The sequence below is a fragment of the Corythoichthys intestinalis genome, chromosome 9 (genome assembly GCF_030265065.1).
Source record: "Corythoichthys intestinalis isolate RoL2023-P3 chromosome 9, ASM3026506v1, whole genome shotgun sequence".
In the NCBI taxonomy this organism is placed as follows: Eukaryota; Metazoa; Chordata; class Actinopteri; order Syngnathiformes; family Syngnathidae; genus Corythoichthys; species Corythoichthys intestinalis.
The window spans coordinates 36,663,799-36,682,581 of NC_080403.1; the positions used below are offsets into that span (position 1 = coordinate 36,663,799).

Here is an 18,783-nt window from a genome sequence, read left to right on the forward strand (position 1 = left end):
GGCAGCCATCACAAAACAAAGAGCTTTTCAAGTTGAAAATTCTTGTAAGTACATGCGTAAATCCCGGAATTTCTATAGATATGAACATAAAACAGTCTAGCTTCTTGGTTAAAAGCAAAAAAATGGGCAATTAGCACTTATTTTACGTAAATATTTCAAGCTAAAGTTACTCTGTTTTTTCCATTCATTTCATTTTTTTCACAATCTTTCAAAGTTCATGCATTGTGCTATTTTATATAATGATTCCCTTGAATCCTCGACCAAATCACTCTGGAGACATTCCTGCCTGCTTGTATGCACTAAAACGTTTGTCCTATTTCCACCTAAATCTGGCGTTAGAACGCAGAGTGTGTTTAGTTTATTGCAGTGAAAGCTTCCGCAACGCTCTGCCTGGCCCGGCCCCCGATGGTAAGCTGTGGCGTAATGTCTGTGGGAGATGTCTCGTGAACTGATAGTAAAGTCTCTGGATTCCTCTATATTATATTTGCAATGTACTCATTCGTTATTTTTTATCTTTTGTAAAAGTCAAAACTTTTGGATTTGGAGCATCAAAAGGATGTTCCCATGAATGACTGGACTATACATACAGTATACAGTATGTCTAGACCCTAATCTTTAATTTATTTTCCTTTCAGTGCCTTGTAACATGCGGAAAAGGCTATAAGCACCGCCAGACGTGGTGTCAGTTTGGTGAAGAGCGTCTAGATGACCGCTTCTGTGGTTCATCAAAGCCTGAGTCAATTCAAATGTGTCAGCAGCAAGAGTGTGCCTCTTGGCAGGTTGGACCTTGGGGACAGGTAAGGCTAACTGAATATTGTTTTTATCTTAAATGCACAGATTAACGGAGGTCAGATTTTATGCTGCTTTACTGAATTATTTCCAAAATTGACTCATCTCAAAGGTTTAGTGCCAGTAGGATGTTTGCCATGTGTAGTACGGGTGGATTTACACTGATTCACTTGGCACCTTCCAGGAAGTGTTAGCATGGAGATCATTTCTTATTCAAAATGTCCGTCAGTTTAAGTTTACAAAATAAATCTTATTTTTTGACTGCATTTAAGATAACTGCCTCAAATACATGCGCATGGAACTTTCTCTTATGTTCAAAAAGAGAATTTCTGTCATTTCCGATCAGCTACCTTGGCGGTCCATCAAATTGGTAGACCAGCAGTTTGGTTTGTGATCAACCACTTCTGAGCTTTTGATTTTTGATTTTGATGATGTGAACAAGTTAAGGTATACCGTATTGATTATATTTAAGTTTGAAAAAGACTTTTTGAACACCAAATTAATTTTTATACAGACAAACAAATGATTATAACAATATATTTGAGCGAAAAAGCATCTTATTTTGCCTCATTCAAATCTTAATATCTGAACATTTAAATATATAAACTAAAGTGCAATAGCATTCGTAAATGAATGGCTTCTGGATTTTGAAATGTAAATAAACCAATCTATTGTGATAAAACAACAAAATTGCAATAACTGCATTAACCATCAAAGTGAAGTCTAACTGTAACTGTAGTCTTGAAACATAAAATAATGCAAACTGGTTAAACTTAAGAGTAGCTGAGATCTGTCATGACAGAACATCGCTTCAATGATATCTGGCGCCATCTAGCGTCGTGAATGGGTATAATGTCTAGACCGTGAACATAAGACGACCCCCACTTTTTCAGTCTTATTTCAATGCAAAAAACACTGTCTTATATTCGGGCCAATACGGTATTTGAAGCTGTTTAATGAAGTGTGGTCAATGGTAGCTGAAGTGTCTTCCAAACAAGTTTGATCCTATTTCATTGTGGCCATTGAGATAGACGGCAGTGCAGTTTACAGCCTCTGACTTGAGTACTGGAATTAGATTAAAATCATTTTATTATTATTTTTAAATATATTGCATAACATATTCATAATATTTTATTTATATCTATTATTGTTATTGTAATTGCTTTAGTGGCCTTTAGTTAAGGAACAGGTAGACTGTTCATGCATTTAAGTTCACATTTCTTTTCACAAATGTAAAATTGTCTTACACAATGTTGGCTAAATTCTCTGTAGAACTAGCTTTGTTGGCTCAGATGTCTTCTATTTGACTTTGTTTTGCTTTTTATCTGGCCAGCACTCTGTGACTAATGTTTCTCCACTATCATTCTTTTCCCCTTTGTCTTTTGAACCTAGTGCACTACCTCGTGTGGACTTGGATACCAGATGCGGGCTGTGAAGTGTGTCGTTGGATCTTATGGTGCTGTCATGGAAGACACTGAATGTAATGCTGCCACTCGGCCCACTGAAACCCAGGTAATGGCGGGGAAATATTGTTTTGCATCCTTTACCACATTTTGCTATTTTTTCATGTGATCTAAGCCATAGTTACCCACAATCTCTGTATCTTCTTGTCACATGAGCTATGCTCAAATATAGTCTGGGATTTTTTTCCTCTACTTCTAAATGATTTTTTTCCTGAATTACTTATTAGAGGATAAGCAGATATCCTCCATATTTGTGCACATATGTCGGTTGGAACAGACAGAAACATATCATTGCCACCTGGTCTCAATAAAGCTGTCTGATCTACTGTAGTCTACAGGGAAATGCAGGAAAATAATATACTTCAGTGCCCCACATAGTCAAACAACTCTCAGACAAAATTCTCTTGGATGATGTTATTAAAAACTGTAATGCATTATGTAAGAAACAATACAAGTCTTGACTGTGTAGATCTCATGCATTGCATTAAAGGATATATACCTCTATATATTTTTGTTCATAATTTAAAACACTTTCGACGTGTATTAATACAAGTTCTCTGATATTTGTCTGTAAAGAAAAAAAAAGCATTTTCATGTATTTTGGCAACTAGAATCATGCCATACCCTGCATATTTCCATAGTTGTACCACCTGTGAGAGGAACCTAAGGCTAAGGGATTGGGTAATCCAGATGGTCGCCTACAGCAGGGACCTTTGCCATCTGATCCGTTGCCAGAGAAGCTAAATTTAGTGGATGGTACCCACTTCTCTAATGGGGAAAAACCCAAACTTTGGCCAAAGTGGGGGACTTCTTTACTAGAGAAGTCAAGCTCACTTCAACACGGAACCTGGACTTTGGTAGCAGTTTCCATGAGAGCAGTTGGACTCTCTTCCACTATGGAATTATCCCTGTATGAAGCACTGAGCAAGGGTGGGCATACTGATTGCCTCACTCTGTGCTATTTGTAGATTGGGGTTCCCAAGCATCCCCTATACCTTCAGTTAAGGGTGCAAGTCCTAACCATTGTTTGTACTTATGCACCGAAAGGGAAGCTCAGGATACTCAGCCTTTTTTAAGTTATAAGATGATTTGATTAGAGGCGTGTCAGCCACGACATCCCCAGAACATCCAGAGTCTGAGTTCCTAAAGGCTCTGGATGTTGTGGGGCTGTCGTGGCTGACACGCCTCTACAACATCGCGTGGACATCGGGGACAGTGCCTCTGGATTGGCAGACCGGGGTGGTGGTTCCCCTTTTTAAAGTCTATTCAGGAGTGCTGGAGAGGAGGGTCCGTCGGGAAGTTGAATCTCGGACTCAGGAGGAGCAGTGTGGTTTTCGTCCCGGCCGTGGAACAGTGGACCAGCTCTACACCCTCTGCAGGGTCCTCGAGGGTGCATGGGAGTTCGCCCAAGCAATCTACATGTGTTTTGTGGATCTGGAGAAGGCGTTCGACCGTGTGCCTCGGGGAGTCGTGTGGGGGGTGCTCCGGGAATACGGGGTACCGAGCCCCTTGGTATGGGCTGTTCGGTCCTTGTACGACCGGTGTCAGAGTTTGGTCCGCATTGCCGGCAGTAAGTCGAATTCGTTCCCAGTGAGGGTTGGACTCCGCCAAGGCTGCCCTTTGTCCCCGATTCTGTTCATAACTTTTATGGACAGAATTTCTAGGCGCAGCCGAAGCATTGAATCTCTGCTTTTTGCAGATGATGTGGTGCTGTTGGCTTCATCAAGCTGTGACCTCCAACTCTCACTGGAACGGTTCGCAGCTGAGTGTGAAGCGGTTGGGATGAAGATCAGCACCTCCAAATCCGAGACCATGGTCCTCAGTAGGAAAAGGGTGGAATGCCCTCTCAGGGTCGGGGATGAGATCCTGCCCCAAGTGGAGGAGTTCAAGTATCTTGGGGTCTTGTTCACAAGTGAGGGTAGGAGGGAGCAAGAGATCGACAGGCGGATCGGTGCAGCGTTTGCAGTAATCTGGATGCTGCACCGGTCCATAGTGGTGAAGAAGGAGCTGAGCCGAAAAGCAAAGCTCTCGATTTACCAGTCGATCTACATTCCTACCCTCACCTATGGTCACGGGCTGTGGGTCATGACCGAAAGAACAAGATCCCGGATACAAGCGGCCGAGATGAGTTTCCTTCGCAGGGTGTCCGGGCTCTTTCCTAGAGATAGGGTGAGAAGCTCGGTCATCCGGGAGGGACTCGGCGTTGAGCCGCTACTCCTCCGCGTTGAGAGGAGCCAGTTGAGGTGGCTCGAGCATCTGGTACGGATGCCTCCTGGATGCCTCCCTGAAGAGGTGTTCCGGGCATGTCCCACCGGCGGGAGGCCCCGGGGACGACCCATGACACGCTGGAGAGATTATGTCTCTCGGCTGGCCTGGGAACGCCTTGGGATCCCGCCAGAGGAGCTGCTTGAAGTGTCTGGTGAGAGGGAAGTCTGGGCTTCCCTGTTAAAGCTGCTGCCCCCGCGACCCGACCCCAGAGCAAGTGGAAGATGGATGGATGGATGGATGGATGGATGGATGGACGGACGGACGGATGGACGGACGGACGGACGGACGGACAGACGGACGGACAGTTGGTTTCATTAGTACCAATGCACCCGGATTGGAACCCAAGTGGTTCTACACTATACAGTATTTGTTGCTGTGTTGTCAATACATTTACATGACACCCCGGGAACATTGTGGTCATGTCATCACTCTTGCAGCTGTGCGTCAACACCTCATTAAAGAGTGATGTGGAGTTTTCAACTGGCAATGTGTCTGCCCTGGTGACAATCTCCAAACGTTTTGGTGGACATCGACAATTTGTAAAACTGAAGATCATGTTGTTGAGCCTTTAATTTAATACAATTAATTTAATTTAATCAATTTACATTTTTATCCCAAATTTTTTTTTTCACTTTTGTTAGCAAGCTTTGGTGGATATCTGTACCTACAGAGTGCTATTTTAGTGAATGTATAACCCCATAAACAGCCAGGATCCTACTAGGAAGACCAAGAAATTTTTCATTCATCAATTTCAGGAGTTAAATTTGTTTTAATAATCTAATACAGCTGCTAATAGAGCTATTAAATCTAGTTCAAGTTGAATAAGTTTTTTGTTTGTGTCATGAACACTGAAACAGTTTTTAAAGGCTTAGCATGCAGGCTCAAGGTGAGCTGCGAGCACCCACCCCCTTCCCTTTTAGTTGCAGAAGTTCTTCATTCTGGTGCCTAGGTTAGCAGGAGCAGTGACCCTGAAACAGTCAGCCCATCTTGTGATTTTAAACAGCCAGCCATGAGGTCAGCCATCGAGCTGCCTGTTTCAGCAGCAGCAGCAGAATAGAATATAGGAAGATAGATGTAGATAGATGGATAGTGTGTTAAATGCAAGTTAAGAGTGGTTTGTATTTTTGCCATTCAGTTAGGATTATGTCAAGGAAGGCCAACCATTTATTTGCATATGCTTATTTCATGCCTAGAGTCTCTTTGAATGTAGCCATGAGTGTGGAATGTTGAGCCAGTGAGATTTGACTAGGGTTCTCATTCCTAGAGACTAGGGTCAGAGGGCGCAACAGGGCATGGGAGGGAAAAAAGGAAAAGGGCGGAAGGTTAGTGACTAAGGGATGGACAAGGGGTGGAGCTTTGAACCACGCCAGGATGGGCATTGGACCCCTGAATACCACTCCACTATGACCTGTTATGACAGGGATCAGGGCTTTATGCTGAGTGGCTTACTGCCACAATCCATAGTTTGAACTGATAGGGAGATGCAGCTCATGTTGTTTTGTTAAGCTGGTATGGGCTGATGGGAAATATAACCACTCTCAAATAGCAGAATACAGAACTGCATGAGTCATTAATTAATGTTTAATATCAAAGGATCTGTATTAATAGTCCTATATATATATATTTTTTGTATTCTTATTTTTCCACAGGACTGCGAACTGTCTCAGTGTCCAAATAGTCAACCTATTTTCCCAGATACAAAAGTCCCCTCACATCAAGGCCACAAAACCCAGTGGCGGTTTGGTTCGTGGACCCAGGTTGGTGATCCTAAGTCATATATCTAAACCACTTGTCCCTGTATTTTACCTATTCTTACCTTTCCTCTCTCGACAGTGCAGTGCCAGTTGTGGCAAAGGGACCCGGATGCGTTATGTCAGTTGTCGTGACAGTCACGGTGGTGTGGCAGAAGATTCAGCATGTGCACAGCTCCCAAAACCTCCTGCCAGAGAAGTTTGCTCCGTTGTTGCATGTGGGCAGTGGAAAGTGTTGGAGTGGACTGTGGTAAGAAAACTCGATTAAGCGCTCTCATATCCACCACACAGGTTCATCCCGATCATAGTGAGTCATAACAACAGAGAACATTTTAGTTCATGTTTTATGCCAAGTAGGACAATGACCAAATGACCAGGCGCAACCACTTTTGAATGTGAACAGATAAGGATGGAGAGAAATGGTGAGGAACCTCAGGTCACCAGTGGTCTAGTTCCTTTAGTACTATACACATGCAGCAGCATCCTGAGTGTAGCTCAGGGGTCCCCAACCTTTTTTGCACCACATACCGGTGTTATTTTGGTCTTTTTTTCACGGACTGGTGTTCTGACAAATATTGCAACCCATCAAAAATTGCAATGATGCGGTTCTACGCATGCGCGTAACGTTAAACATAGCCGCAAAATGCGCAAATGCAGCGATTCCAAAGTAAACACTACAAACTTTCTTCAAAGAAAGGAATATTAACTTACGTTTGATCATGGAAGGACATGTAGAAAAGTTCTCCTCAGATACATCCTGCCATTTTAGCTGCACACAACAACTGCACACCGCTCTCACCATTAACGACTTCGCCCTGTCGTTAAGCATTAATTAAGAAGCCCGCTTCACAAAGATACGATTTTGGAAATTGGAGCAAGGTTTTCAATGCTCTCGTAGCAATGTCAGGATATTCTGGAATTACTTTTATCCAGAACCTTGGTAGAGTTGTTGTCTCAAATGAACGCTTAATAAGGTCGCCTTCATTTGCGATCTCTACAAGCTGATCCTCCTGTTGCACAAACATGCTCGAATCACTCAGTTTATTCACAAATGGGTCACGAATCCACTCCCTCGCAGTTCGAGGGTCTTCGAGGTTGTGGGCTCGTCAGGTGCCCTTTTCGCCGTAAAAATATCTCCAAAGACATCTGTTTTCCAGTCATCGTTGCTCGTGTGGGGGCTAATTATTTCCGGGAACAAATGTGCTGCGCCCGCGGCCTAGTAATACGTTATTATCGAGGACAAGCGCACATAGATATGTTTTATACACAAACAAGATGTACTGCTAGCAGTCCAATCAATGGATTTCTATGACGACATTCTAATCTATCCTGTAGTATTATATCTAGAGTAGACAGGGATATTGGTGAATTAAACAGGGGCACAGGGTTAATTCAGCCAGAATGCGGTCGTTAATAAATTATTATTTCTGTGTGGCCCGGTAGCAAATGTGCTGCGGACCGGTACCGGTTGTCCCGGCAGATGGGGGCCCCCTGTCTAGCTCACAGGTGGGCAAACTATTCCACAAAGGGCCGCAGGGGTGCGAGATTTCGTTGTAACCCATCAAGAAGAAACCTTTTCACCAATCTGGTGTCTTACAAGTGCAATCATTTGATTGCAGTCAGGTGCTTCTTGTTTCCCCAGACCACTCATTGGTCAAACTGCCTGTGCTGGATTAGTTGTAACAAAGACCAGGACCCACTATGGGCCTTGAGGACCGGTTTGCTCGCCTCTGGTCTCGCTGAGCAGTCGTCAGAGACTAAAGCCAACTCACCCGCCCTATTCAATCAAATCACACAGTGTGCATGGGTCCGTAACTAGTTTTCAATAGTTGAAGAACATCTGAATCTAATTTGGATGTAATGCCACGTCAAAGCAGTGAATGACTTATTGGCTACGGGTTCAGTGACATGATACAAAAGCAGATATGTCAACGGCTAGTCAAAATTCCAGGTTAATCACAAGACAAGTGGTGAACTTGGTGGTGTTGATTACATTATGGCATGCATTGGTAATGCGCAACAGGCCCAAGGAATCACATTTTTGTTGTGGTTGTTGCAGCGAATTCAGGACGGTAGGTATGCAAGGGTCAGTGGCCGGCTGTAATTTGTTTGCAGTTATCCAATTCTGTCTAGTTCAGTCGCGCTGTTCTGTGTACGCTGGGCTTAGCAGTGAATAAACTAAACATTTGAGATATTTCCTGTTAGATCTGTATCTGATTACACCAAATGAAATTCACACCTAAATTTGATTTCATCAGAATTGACACCGATGTTCTTTTTTTCTCTAGCCAACATTTTTTTAATAAACGTTTTTGCAAAGTCACGATGAGCAACACATTTTCTGCACCCAATATAGTGTGGAAACTGTGGCAGGTTTCAAGTTTACTATGGTGCGTGTCTGTGTCTGTTGGGGTGTCTGGGTGCGTGTAGTTTGTGTATGTGCGCATTTGTGCAGTTATATTTGGCGTGACAGGGAGCGGAGATGTAGAGAGGCATGACTTTTTTTAGATGAGCAATCCGAGAGGTTTACAGATGGTTTTCATCAGCACACTTATGGTCGGCAGTACTGGTCGACTGAAGGTCTGGTCAACAAACGAGAGCATGCAATGCATGCGCACCCAAGCTTTTGGAAACCCACATTATACCACCAAGTTAAAGGTACTCAATGGCTCCCTCAGGGAGAAACAGTTCACACTAAAGCTACAGTGTGTAAATAATATTTTCCCAGCAGCCACAGCAACCCCATTTCAGGCCACCATAACGGGATGGTTGCGAGACACTGCAGGGGGATTGTGATGGGCAATTGTGACAAGCCACAAACATGTGCTCAGTAGTCACGGTGCAGATGAGAAACCTAGCATGGTAAAATATGCAACTGAATCTGACAGTACAAAAATGGGCGTGTAAAAACTTGAAGGTTGTTTCGTAGTATGATAGGGACCCTGCATCTTCCATCCATCCATCCATCCATCCATCCATCCATCCATCCATCCATCCATCCATCCATCCATCCATCCATCCATCCATCCATCCATCCATCCATCCATCCATCCATCCATCCATCCATCCATCCATCCATCCATCCATCCATCCATCCATCCATCCATCCATCGTCTGCTGCTTAATCTGGGGTCAGATTGTAGGGGGAGCAGCTTTAGCAGGGAAGCCCAGACTTCCCTCTCCCTCGCCACTTCAACCAGCTCCTCCGGCGGTACATGCCCGGAACACCTATTCAGGGAGGCGTCCAGGAGGCATCCGAACCAAATGCCCGAGCCACCTCAACTGGCTCGTCTCAAAATGGAGGAGTAGCGGCTCGACACCGAGTCCCTCCCGGATGACCGAGCTTCTCACCCTATCTCTAAGGGAGAGCCCGGACACTCTGCGGAGGAAACTCATTTCGGTCACCATCCACAGCTTGTGACCATAGGTGAAGGTAGGAACGTAGATCGACTAGTAAACTGAGAGCTTCGCCTTTTGGCTCAGCTCCCTCTTCACCACTACGGACCGGTGCATCATTGCAGACGCTGCACCGATCCGCCTGTCAATCTCCCGTTCCCTCCTACCCTCACTCGTGAACGAGACCCCAAGATACTTAAACTCCTCCACTTGAGGCAGGATCTCATCCCTGACCCAGAGAAGACACGCCACCCTTTTCTGACTGAAGACCATAGTCTCCGATATGGAGGTACTGATGTTCATCCCAGCTGCTTCACACTCAGCTGCGAACCGCTCCAGTGAGAGTTGGAGGTCATGGCTTGATGAAGCCAACAGCACCATGTCATCTGCAAAAAGCAGGGATGTAATGCTGGGGCCACCACACCGGACCCCTAAACGCTTCGGCTGCGCCTAGAAATTCTGTCCATAAAAGTTATAACAGAATCGGTGACAAAGGGCAGCCTTGGCGGAGTCCAACCCTCACTAGGAACCAATTCAACTTACTCCCAGCAATGCGGACCAAACTCTGACACCGGTCGTACAGGGACTGAACAGCCCCTACCAAGGGGTCCGGTACCCTGTACTCCAGGAGCACCCCCCACAGGACTCCCCGAGGCGCATGGTCGAACGCCTTCTCCAAATCTGCAAAACACATGTAGACTGGTTGGGCGAACTCCCATGTACCCTCGAGGACCTTGCCGAGGGTCCACTGTTCCACAGCCAGGACGAAAACCAAACTGCTCCTCCTGAGTCCAAGACTCGACTTCCCGACAGACCCTCCTCTCCAGCACTCCTGAATAGACTACCGGTGAGGCTGAGGAGTGTGATTCCTCTATAATTGGAACACACCTTTCAGCGCCCTTCTTCAAAAGGGGGACCAGCAACCCGGTCTGCCAATCCAGAGGCACTGTCCCGATGTCCACGTGATGTTGTAGAGGCGTGTCAGCCACGACAGTCCTACCACATCCAGAGCCTTTAGGAACTCCGGGCGGATCTCATCGACCTCCGGGGCCTTGCCACCAAGCAGCTTCCATTCACCCCCTTCAGCAAACCAGACTCAAACCACGTCAAGACTACAAGAGTGCTCCATAATTGCTGAGCATCTATATTTCAGACGTAGAAAGTCTTGAGAAAACGTGAAGAATGTGAAACTATCAGAAATGGCATCCATGATGAACAGTGGGTTAAACATAGTGTGCCTTTGTCCAGCCGAAAATTAGCATTCAGGTACCCATTGCCTGATACTGTCCAGATACTGTGAGAAACCTAAGTAAAACTTGAACAGAGAGAAAACTAAATTCCACAGGCAAATCGGTCTGCTATGGCCACCGCAAGAATAGTGTAAATTTAGCCAGTTTTAGCAACATATACTTGCATATACTATTTTATTAGTGTGACCCAATGTTTTTTGAACCATTGACAAAAAAATAATCCGTCTCAGTGAGGCTTGAAACACATGCATGTCCAAAGATTGTAAATCCACAAATCACTATTACAGTGTCTATAATGTATTTTTAATTATACAACTTTCAATAATGGATAACATTGTAAATGAGAAGTACAAATGCCATGACATGGAAGTAGAGATGTTGTATGAGCACTGTACAGAAAGTGACTCTATATGAAAATGAAATAATGAAGATCAGGAGTTAAACTATAAAGATTTCTCTTAAATTTTTTAATATAAATGTTATATTTTTTTATGTTATACTTTTTTGTCGATAGGGTCACTTTATAGTATTTGACTTGCCAGAGTTGTATGCAATCATCGTGGGGTTCAGGGAGAATGCTAATAGGCTGTAGCTGCGATTTGTTAGCTTTCCTTGTTTCCGTGTTTGGCTAGCGACCAGTCCAAATTTTTGTCTTCCTTTCATGTGATGTCAACTGGAATTGGCTCTAGGTCCTGATGAATATGTATGTATGTACCGTAATTTCTGGACTATTAGGCGCACCTGATTATAAGCCGCCACCCATCAAATTTGACGGGAAAACAGCATTTGTTCATAGATAAGCCGCACCGGAATATAAGCCGCAGCTGTCCTCACTGTTCTATGGGATATTTACACCAAAATATGTTAACCGAGAACACTTTATTTCACAGCGGCATCATAAGACTAATAAGACCAGTTGAACCACCATGAAGTTTTAAACTAATTGGCTGCAAAGCTTCATTGCTTCAAGAAGCTTCATTTGGCCATCACGGCTCCCTTGGGGGAGACAGTCAACATCTGCTCCCACCTGCTGTCAACACTGTTGTCGTCCAACATGCCTCCTAGCATGCGCTGCAGTGCTACAGATGTAAATAACAATCAAAATTCATGTTCTGTGCTAATTATTTCTTCAGTTACTGTTCCAGGTTTTTCATTAATTGCTAGTTATGGTATTTTGGGAACACATTAGAAAGTGGCCCCATAAGACTGTCATAAGACCATCATAATTACAACATGACACTGCCATGAGCATTAGTAAATAAGTAGTAGTCTTATGACAGTCTTATGATGCCGTTGTCAAATATAATGTTACTTATTAACACACAAAAAAAAAAAATCAACAAATAAGCCGCACTGGACTATAAGCCGCAGGATTCAAAATGAGGGGAAAAAAGTAGTGGCTTGTAGTCCGAAAATTACGGGATGGACGGACGGACGGACGGACGGACGGATGCCTCATTTGTTCAAGGCCTCCAACATATTACTTTGAGACTCAAAGTTAAATCATGTCTGCATTTAGGGATTTACTGGTACTTACCAGAACAAATGTTTTTTTTCCAGATTTTTTTGCATGATAACATTTTTTTAAACCGATCAACATGAATGTGCAGTGTGTATGTGTTGTATTAGTTTGTAGTAAGAAAAAGTTAATTTCTTTTAATTTGTTACTATTTTCAGTGTTCGGTAACTTGTGGTCAAGGGAAGACAACACGGCAAGTGGTCTGTGTCAACTTCAGTGAACAAGAAGTGAGCGCCAGTGAGTGCGACCCAGATGATCGGCCCAACACAGAGCAAGACTGTGCCATGTCTCAATGCCCATCCCACTCTGGTGATTCCAGACCTCTTCCATCCTCACCAAACAGCAGTGCCAGGAACATCATTCCTCAAAGCCAATCCCACCAATGGCGAACTGGACCTTGGGGAGCGGTGAGTCTCGAGCGAACAAGCTTCTGAAAATACAGTGCAAGTTCAGAAAAGCATAATTTCTTTTTTTAGAGTTTTCGAGCACTGCATCCTTGATTTATAATGGTACCAGTCCAAGATGTTTTGAGCGCTAGGACAAGTAAACACTGAACTTTCTGTTTTTCAATTTGATTGCTTTAGAGATTAATTTATAGACGCCGGGGGGTGGGCTCAAAAGATCGCTCATTTTGTGCTTGTTCTTCTTACAGTGGGGCAAATAAGTATTTAGTCAACCACTAATTGTGCAAGTTCTCCCACTTGAAAATATTAGTGAGGCCTGTAATTGTCAACATGGGTAAACCTCAACCATGAGAGACAGAATGTGGGAAAAAACCCCAGAAAATCACATTGTTTGATTTTTAAAGAATTTATTTGCAAATCATGGTGGAAAATAAGTATATGGTCAATACCAAAAGTTCATCTCATCATACTTTATTATGTACCCTTTGTTGGCAATAACGGAGGCCAAACGTTTTCTGTAACTCTTCACAAGCTTATCACACACTGTTGCTGGTATTTTGGCCCATTCCTCCATGCAGATCTCCTCTAGAGCAGTGATGTTTTGGGGCTGTCGTTGGGCAGCACAGACTTTCAACTCCCTCCACAGATTTTCTATGGGGTTGAGATCTGGAGACTGGCTAGGCTACTCCAGGACCTTGAAATGCTTCTTACGAAGCCACTCCTTTGTTGCCCTGGCTGTGTGTTTGGGATCATTGTCATGCTGAAACCAGCCATGTCTCACTAAATGCCCTTGCTGATGGAAGGAGATTTTCACTCAAAATCTCTCAATACATGGCCCCATTCATTCTTTCCTTTACACAGATCAGTCGTCCTGGTTCCTTTGCAGAAAAACAGCCCCAAAGCATGATGGTTCCACCCCAATGCTTCACAGTGGGTATGGTGTTCTTCGGCTGCAATTCAGTATTCTTTCTCCTCCAAACACAAGAACCTGTGTTTCTACCAAAAAGTTCTATTTTGGTTTCATGTGACCATAACACATTCTCCCAGTCCTCTTCTGGATCATCCAAATGCTATCTAGCAAACCGCAGATGGGCCTGGACGTGTACTTTCTTCAGCAGGGGGACACGTCTGGCAGTGCAGGATTTGAGTCCCTGGCGGCGCATTGTGTTACTGATAGTAGCCTTTGTTACTGTGGTCCCAGCTCTCTGTAGGTCATTCACTAGGTCCCCCCGTGTGGTTCCTGGATTTTTGCTCACCATTCATGTTATCATTTTGACACTACAGGGTGAGATCTTGCATGGAGCCCCAGATTAAGGGAGATTATCTTTTATGTTTTCAATTTTCTAATAATTGCTCAGTCTTCTCAGCCTGGTGCAGGTCTACAATTTTGTCTCTGGTGTCCTTCGACAGCTCTTTAGTCTTGGCTATGGTGGAGTTTGGAGTGTGACTGATAGAGACTGTGGACAGGTGTCTTTTATACCGATAATGAGTTAAACAGGTGCCGTTAATACAGGTAACGAGTGGAGCCTCGTTAGACCTCGTTAGAAGAAGTTGGACCTCTTTGACAGCCAGAAACCTTGCTTGTTTGTAGATGACCAAATACTTATATATACTACTTATAAAGTCCACTGTAATTTGGAAATAAATTCTTTTAAAATCAAACAATGTGATTTTCTGTTTTTTTTCCACATTCTGTTTCTCATGGTTGAGGTTTACCCATGTTGACAATTAGAGGCCTCTCTAATCTTTTCAAGTAGGAGAACTTGCACAATTGGTGGTTGACTAAATACTTATTTGCCCCACTGTATTTATGTTGAAGACACATACTAAAATTGCTACTACTAAGTTATTCGCAGAGATATTAGAATTAAATTTTGTAGGTCTATTCTGGAAATGTATATGCATCGACCCTGTGAGCTCAATTTTGATTTTATGAACGTCACGCAGGATTGAAGTAGGGTGATGTACTTATTTTGGCATAACGTTGCACGGATCACTAAACGTTGACTTGAATTTGTGCGTCCGGCAGTCTTAATTCGTTCGAATTTGTGATAAAATTTCCATTTGTTGCACTTTTGTGGCCTTTACTTCCAAAGTGAATCATACCTAGGTTTAGCATATAGCATTATCATGTATTACATGTAAATTTCATGCAGTGTAGCATCCCTATTGGGGTTCACTGTGTCCACCAGTGTATACACTGTGCAGCTATGTGTGAGAACCATTTAACATTGGGTACCCTGGCTCCCTCTCTTTGACAACAGTGCTCCAGCACATGTGCAGGAGGCTTTCAGCGGCGAGTCGTAGTGTGCCAGGATGAGAACGGCTACCCTGCCAACAGCTGTGAGGATCGCAGCCGGCCCAGTGAGCAGCGATCCTGTGAGTCGGGGCCATGTCCGCAGTGGATCTATGGCAACTGGGGAGAGGTAAGGCAGACAGACACAGCTTTACTGGTGTTAAAAGGGCTAGTGGGAAAACCAAACTTTGGGATGCTTATGTTTGGATAATTACTTCGACTGTTTGTGAAAGTTGCATGAGAAAAAGGACATCAGAAAATACCTGAAGCTCAATTTCACATTCTTTGTGATTCCCACGGGATAGCATTAGTGTTTTGTTTTGTTTTTTAAACTGCTTTTTAATGTGACCTCTCCTCATGCTGTCCTCAGTGCACCAAACCATGCGGAGGCGGGATAAAGACGAGGCTGGTGGTATGTCAACGTCCAAATGGCGAGCGTTTCAACGATCTGAGCTGCGAGATTCACGACAAGCCACCGGATCGGGAGCAGTGCAATACTCAGCCGTGCCCGTCTAGCCCCCACTGGAGCACAGACCCATGGAGCTCGGTACGCTCGTAAAAAAGAATACTCTATACCTTCTTTTTTTTAACCTCACATTGTGCCAATAGTGTTACTCAGTCACAATCATACTAAATACGGTTTCTGTGGTGCTTATGTATTGGGGAATATAAACTGTATACTTCTAAGACTTTAAATCCCCTGCACTTCCCGCTCCGGCACTGGTGCCTGCAACATTTCTTCAAGACATTTGGAAAATCAATCTCTGTTGCACTTACATGGCAAAGATATGCTGTCCTGCAATTTGCCAGAGACAGTACATCACGACAAAACGCTTCAGTGACAGCTGTGACCAGAAGAACCTTCTTTTCTATGAAACAGTAGTTGGTCTGTGTGTTAGTATGGAAAGACATCAGGATCACTTTGTATCACAATCATTTAGTTTTGTAAAATATTGTTTTGGAAACATAATTTATTGAGATATTTCTTTTTCATGTTTATCATTTGTACATAGCATAATTTTAAAAGTGATTTATTTTGTCTTAGCTCTTTGTATGCGAACATTGCCAGTTGTTCTTCATGTGCAAATACTGATGAATGTTTTTGTATATCAGGAATATACAGTATGATGCCTTGTTCAGTTTTTTTATCCAAAGAATGCCCCATCTTCTAGGTGTGCTTCATATGACATTTGGATGTTCTAATCTGCACATTTAAGGAACCAACATGCATGGGACTTAATCTGTGCTTTTGTACTATATATACTTTTTACTAGGTGTTCATATTTAAAATGGCAATTGTATTAAGAATTCAGTGAGATAATGTTGACACTTTATTTTTCAGTTTTGTACTGTTTTTTTTTTTTCCTGTGTACCCAAGTCTACAATCCTTACTGTTTCTTTCCTTGTACCGTATTGGCCGGAATATAAGACAGTGTTTTTTGCATTGAAATAACACTGAAAAAGAGGGGGTCGTCTCATATTTGCGGTCTAGACATTATACCCATTCACGACGCTAGATTGCGCCATATATCAATGAAGCGATGTTCTGTCATGACAGATCTCGGCTACACTTTTTATTTTAAACAGTTTGCTTTATCTTATTGCAATGTTTTTCCTTATTCAGATTTGTTTCAAGACTACAGTTACAGTTAGACTTCACTTTGATGGTTAATGCAGGTATTGCAATTTTGTGGTTTTATCACAATAGATTGGTTTATTTGCATTTCTAAAACTAGAAGCCATTCATTTACGAATGTAATTGCACTTTACTTTAGATATTTAAATGTTCAGATATTAAGATTTGAATGAGGCAAAATAACATGCTTTTTCTCTAAAATATATTGTTATTGTCGTCATTTGTTTCGGATGTACTGTAAGTATTTTCTGTATAAAAATAATTTGGTGTTCAAAAAGTCTTTTTTCAAACTTGAGTCTTGAAAAAGAGGGGGTCATCTTATAATCAGGGCCGTCTTATATTCGGGCCAATATTTTAGCCTTCCCCATAACATGGTTATTTTTGATGTGGCACTGTCAAAAAGATTACACCCAAACAGTGGTTTCATGTTTTTTTTGCCTTGTTTTGCTATTATAAATTTCAAGTGCCATAAGAGGTACCAGGAGCTGCAGCAGTACTAGAACTGTGAAATAAAGTGTCTCATTGGGTTTGTAGAATAACATATTATCAGTATTGCAGAGGGTTTTGACACAGCTTTCAATAGTATGACTAAAATGTTCTTTAAGGTCTGTAAACCTCCATGCTCTGCTTAAAAGGTGCTCTGGATGTATCCATTGGTAATGTTTGCTCTGTACATTATTTGGATTTGCTAAAACCGCTATGCTCAACAATACCTCACTTAGAAACAAACACAAACTCAGTTTGCCATTCAAGTATTACAGATAACCGACAATGGTGCTGACCTAACAAGGGAGATTTTAAGATCCAAGTATCATAAATGAACTATCACATTTGCAACGGGTAGGTATCTTTATGCCGACTCTTCATTTCATGAAGTCAGCACTTTGTGTAGATGAATCTACTATTGAAGAGGTGCAAAATGTGTCATTATGTTGACGTGTCATTGAATGTCACTTAAACAATGGCCTATTAAAATGTATGTTTGAAATCCGTGATACGTGTGACCACAGGGGGAGTTTATATTGTTTTGTATCCAGAACTCTTAACTATGAGCCAACCTAGTGTGTCTACCTCAGTCTCTGTAATGATACTCCCCTGCCCCATCTTTCTCCGCCTCACACTGCAGGGGTTTTGGCTGGCTAAGGTGCAGCTTGACTTAGTTGAGGCTAACCAGTGCAGCTGATGGCCCTAAACACAGATCCGGGTTTTTGTCATTTCCCACCTTGCGGACAGTGAGAGGTGATTCAATCTGTGGTTAGGGGCAGCTTTTGCCTGCAGCCCACCCAGTTTTCTGCTCCTGGTCATAATTGTCTCAACTGACCGCACACCTTATTTTAAGGGCCTGTTATCACAGCAGTGGCTACATTTTATACTGCACATCATCTGCTAATGAGAGCTGTTACATGTAATGATTCCCACATGCATAATTTGGAAATTAGCAATTTGGTGGAAATTGAACCCAATATTAGCATGTGTCACTCAAATTTCACCCTCTGCCATGTAAAAGTTTTTAATTGATAAACTTTGTTTCTGTTTCACTCTCACCAACTCCACAGGCTCTTGAAATAAGCGTATGGTTTGTCGCTTATTCATAAATAACAATATTAGTCTGTTTTTCAAGAAGCGTTTTCTGTATATTTATGTAAGTACTTGTATTTATTTTTACTTCATTATAATATGTCAATATTTAATTTTTTTTTAATGGATTCTTTGGATTTCTGTTCACTTCCACATTTTAGAATTAAAGTGAAGTAGAGGTCATGTTTAAAGCCTTTTATCATCATTTGTGGTTTTTCTTGTTTTCATGCCGACACGAATGGAAATTCTTGGAAACTTCCAACAAACAGATGCTCATGATGCTTATTAGACTTGGAACTGAGAACTGACACAACATGCATGCGGAGGTATGCTGCTATTTAATGGCTCATGTATAGCTTCGGACAAGCTTTCAAAAGAAATGCCGGTCAAATAGCTCGCCAGTCCTCCCCCAGCAGTCTACTGAATGGCATGT

The 18,783-nt window shown here is 42.8% G+C and overlaps 1 protein-coding gene across 24 annotated transcripts in view; it reads left to right on the plus strand.

Moving 5' to 3' along the window:
• Positions 1-18,783, plus strand: part of adamts9 (ADAM metallopeptidase with thrombospondin type 1 motif, 9) — a 196,191-nt gene that overhangs the window by 142,363 nt on the left and 35,045 nt on the right. For all 24 annotated transcript variants that reach the window (XM_057847215.1, XM_057847191.1, XM_057847190.1 and 21 more), the window contains 7 exons: positions 636-797; positions 2,182-2,301; positions 6,170-6,277; positions 6,354-6,521; positions 12,595-12,843; positions 15,105-15,266; positions 15,507-15,683. In XM_057847215.1, the coding sequence (XP_057703198.1) occupies positions 636-797; positions 2,182-2,301; positions 6,170-6,277; positions 6,354-6,521; positions 12,595-12,843; positions 15,105-15,266; positions 15,507-15,683 (1,146 nt within the window). The remainder of the gene's footprint in view (positions 1-635; positions 798-2,181; positions 2,302-6,169; positions 6,278-6,353; positions 6,522-12,594; positions 12,844-15,104; positions 15,267-15,506; positions 15,684-18,783) is intronic.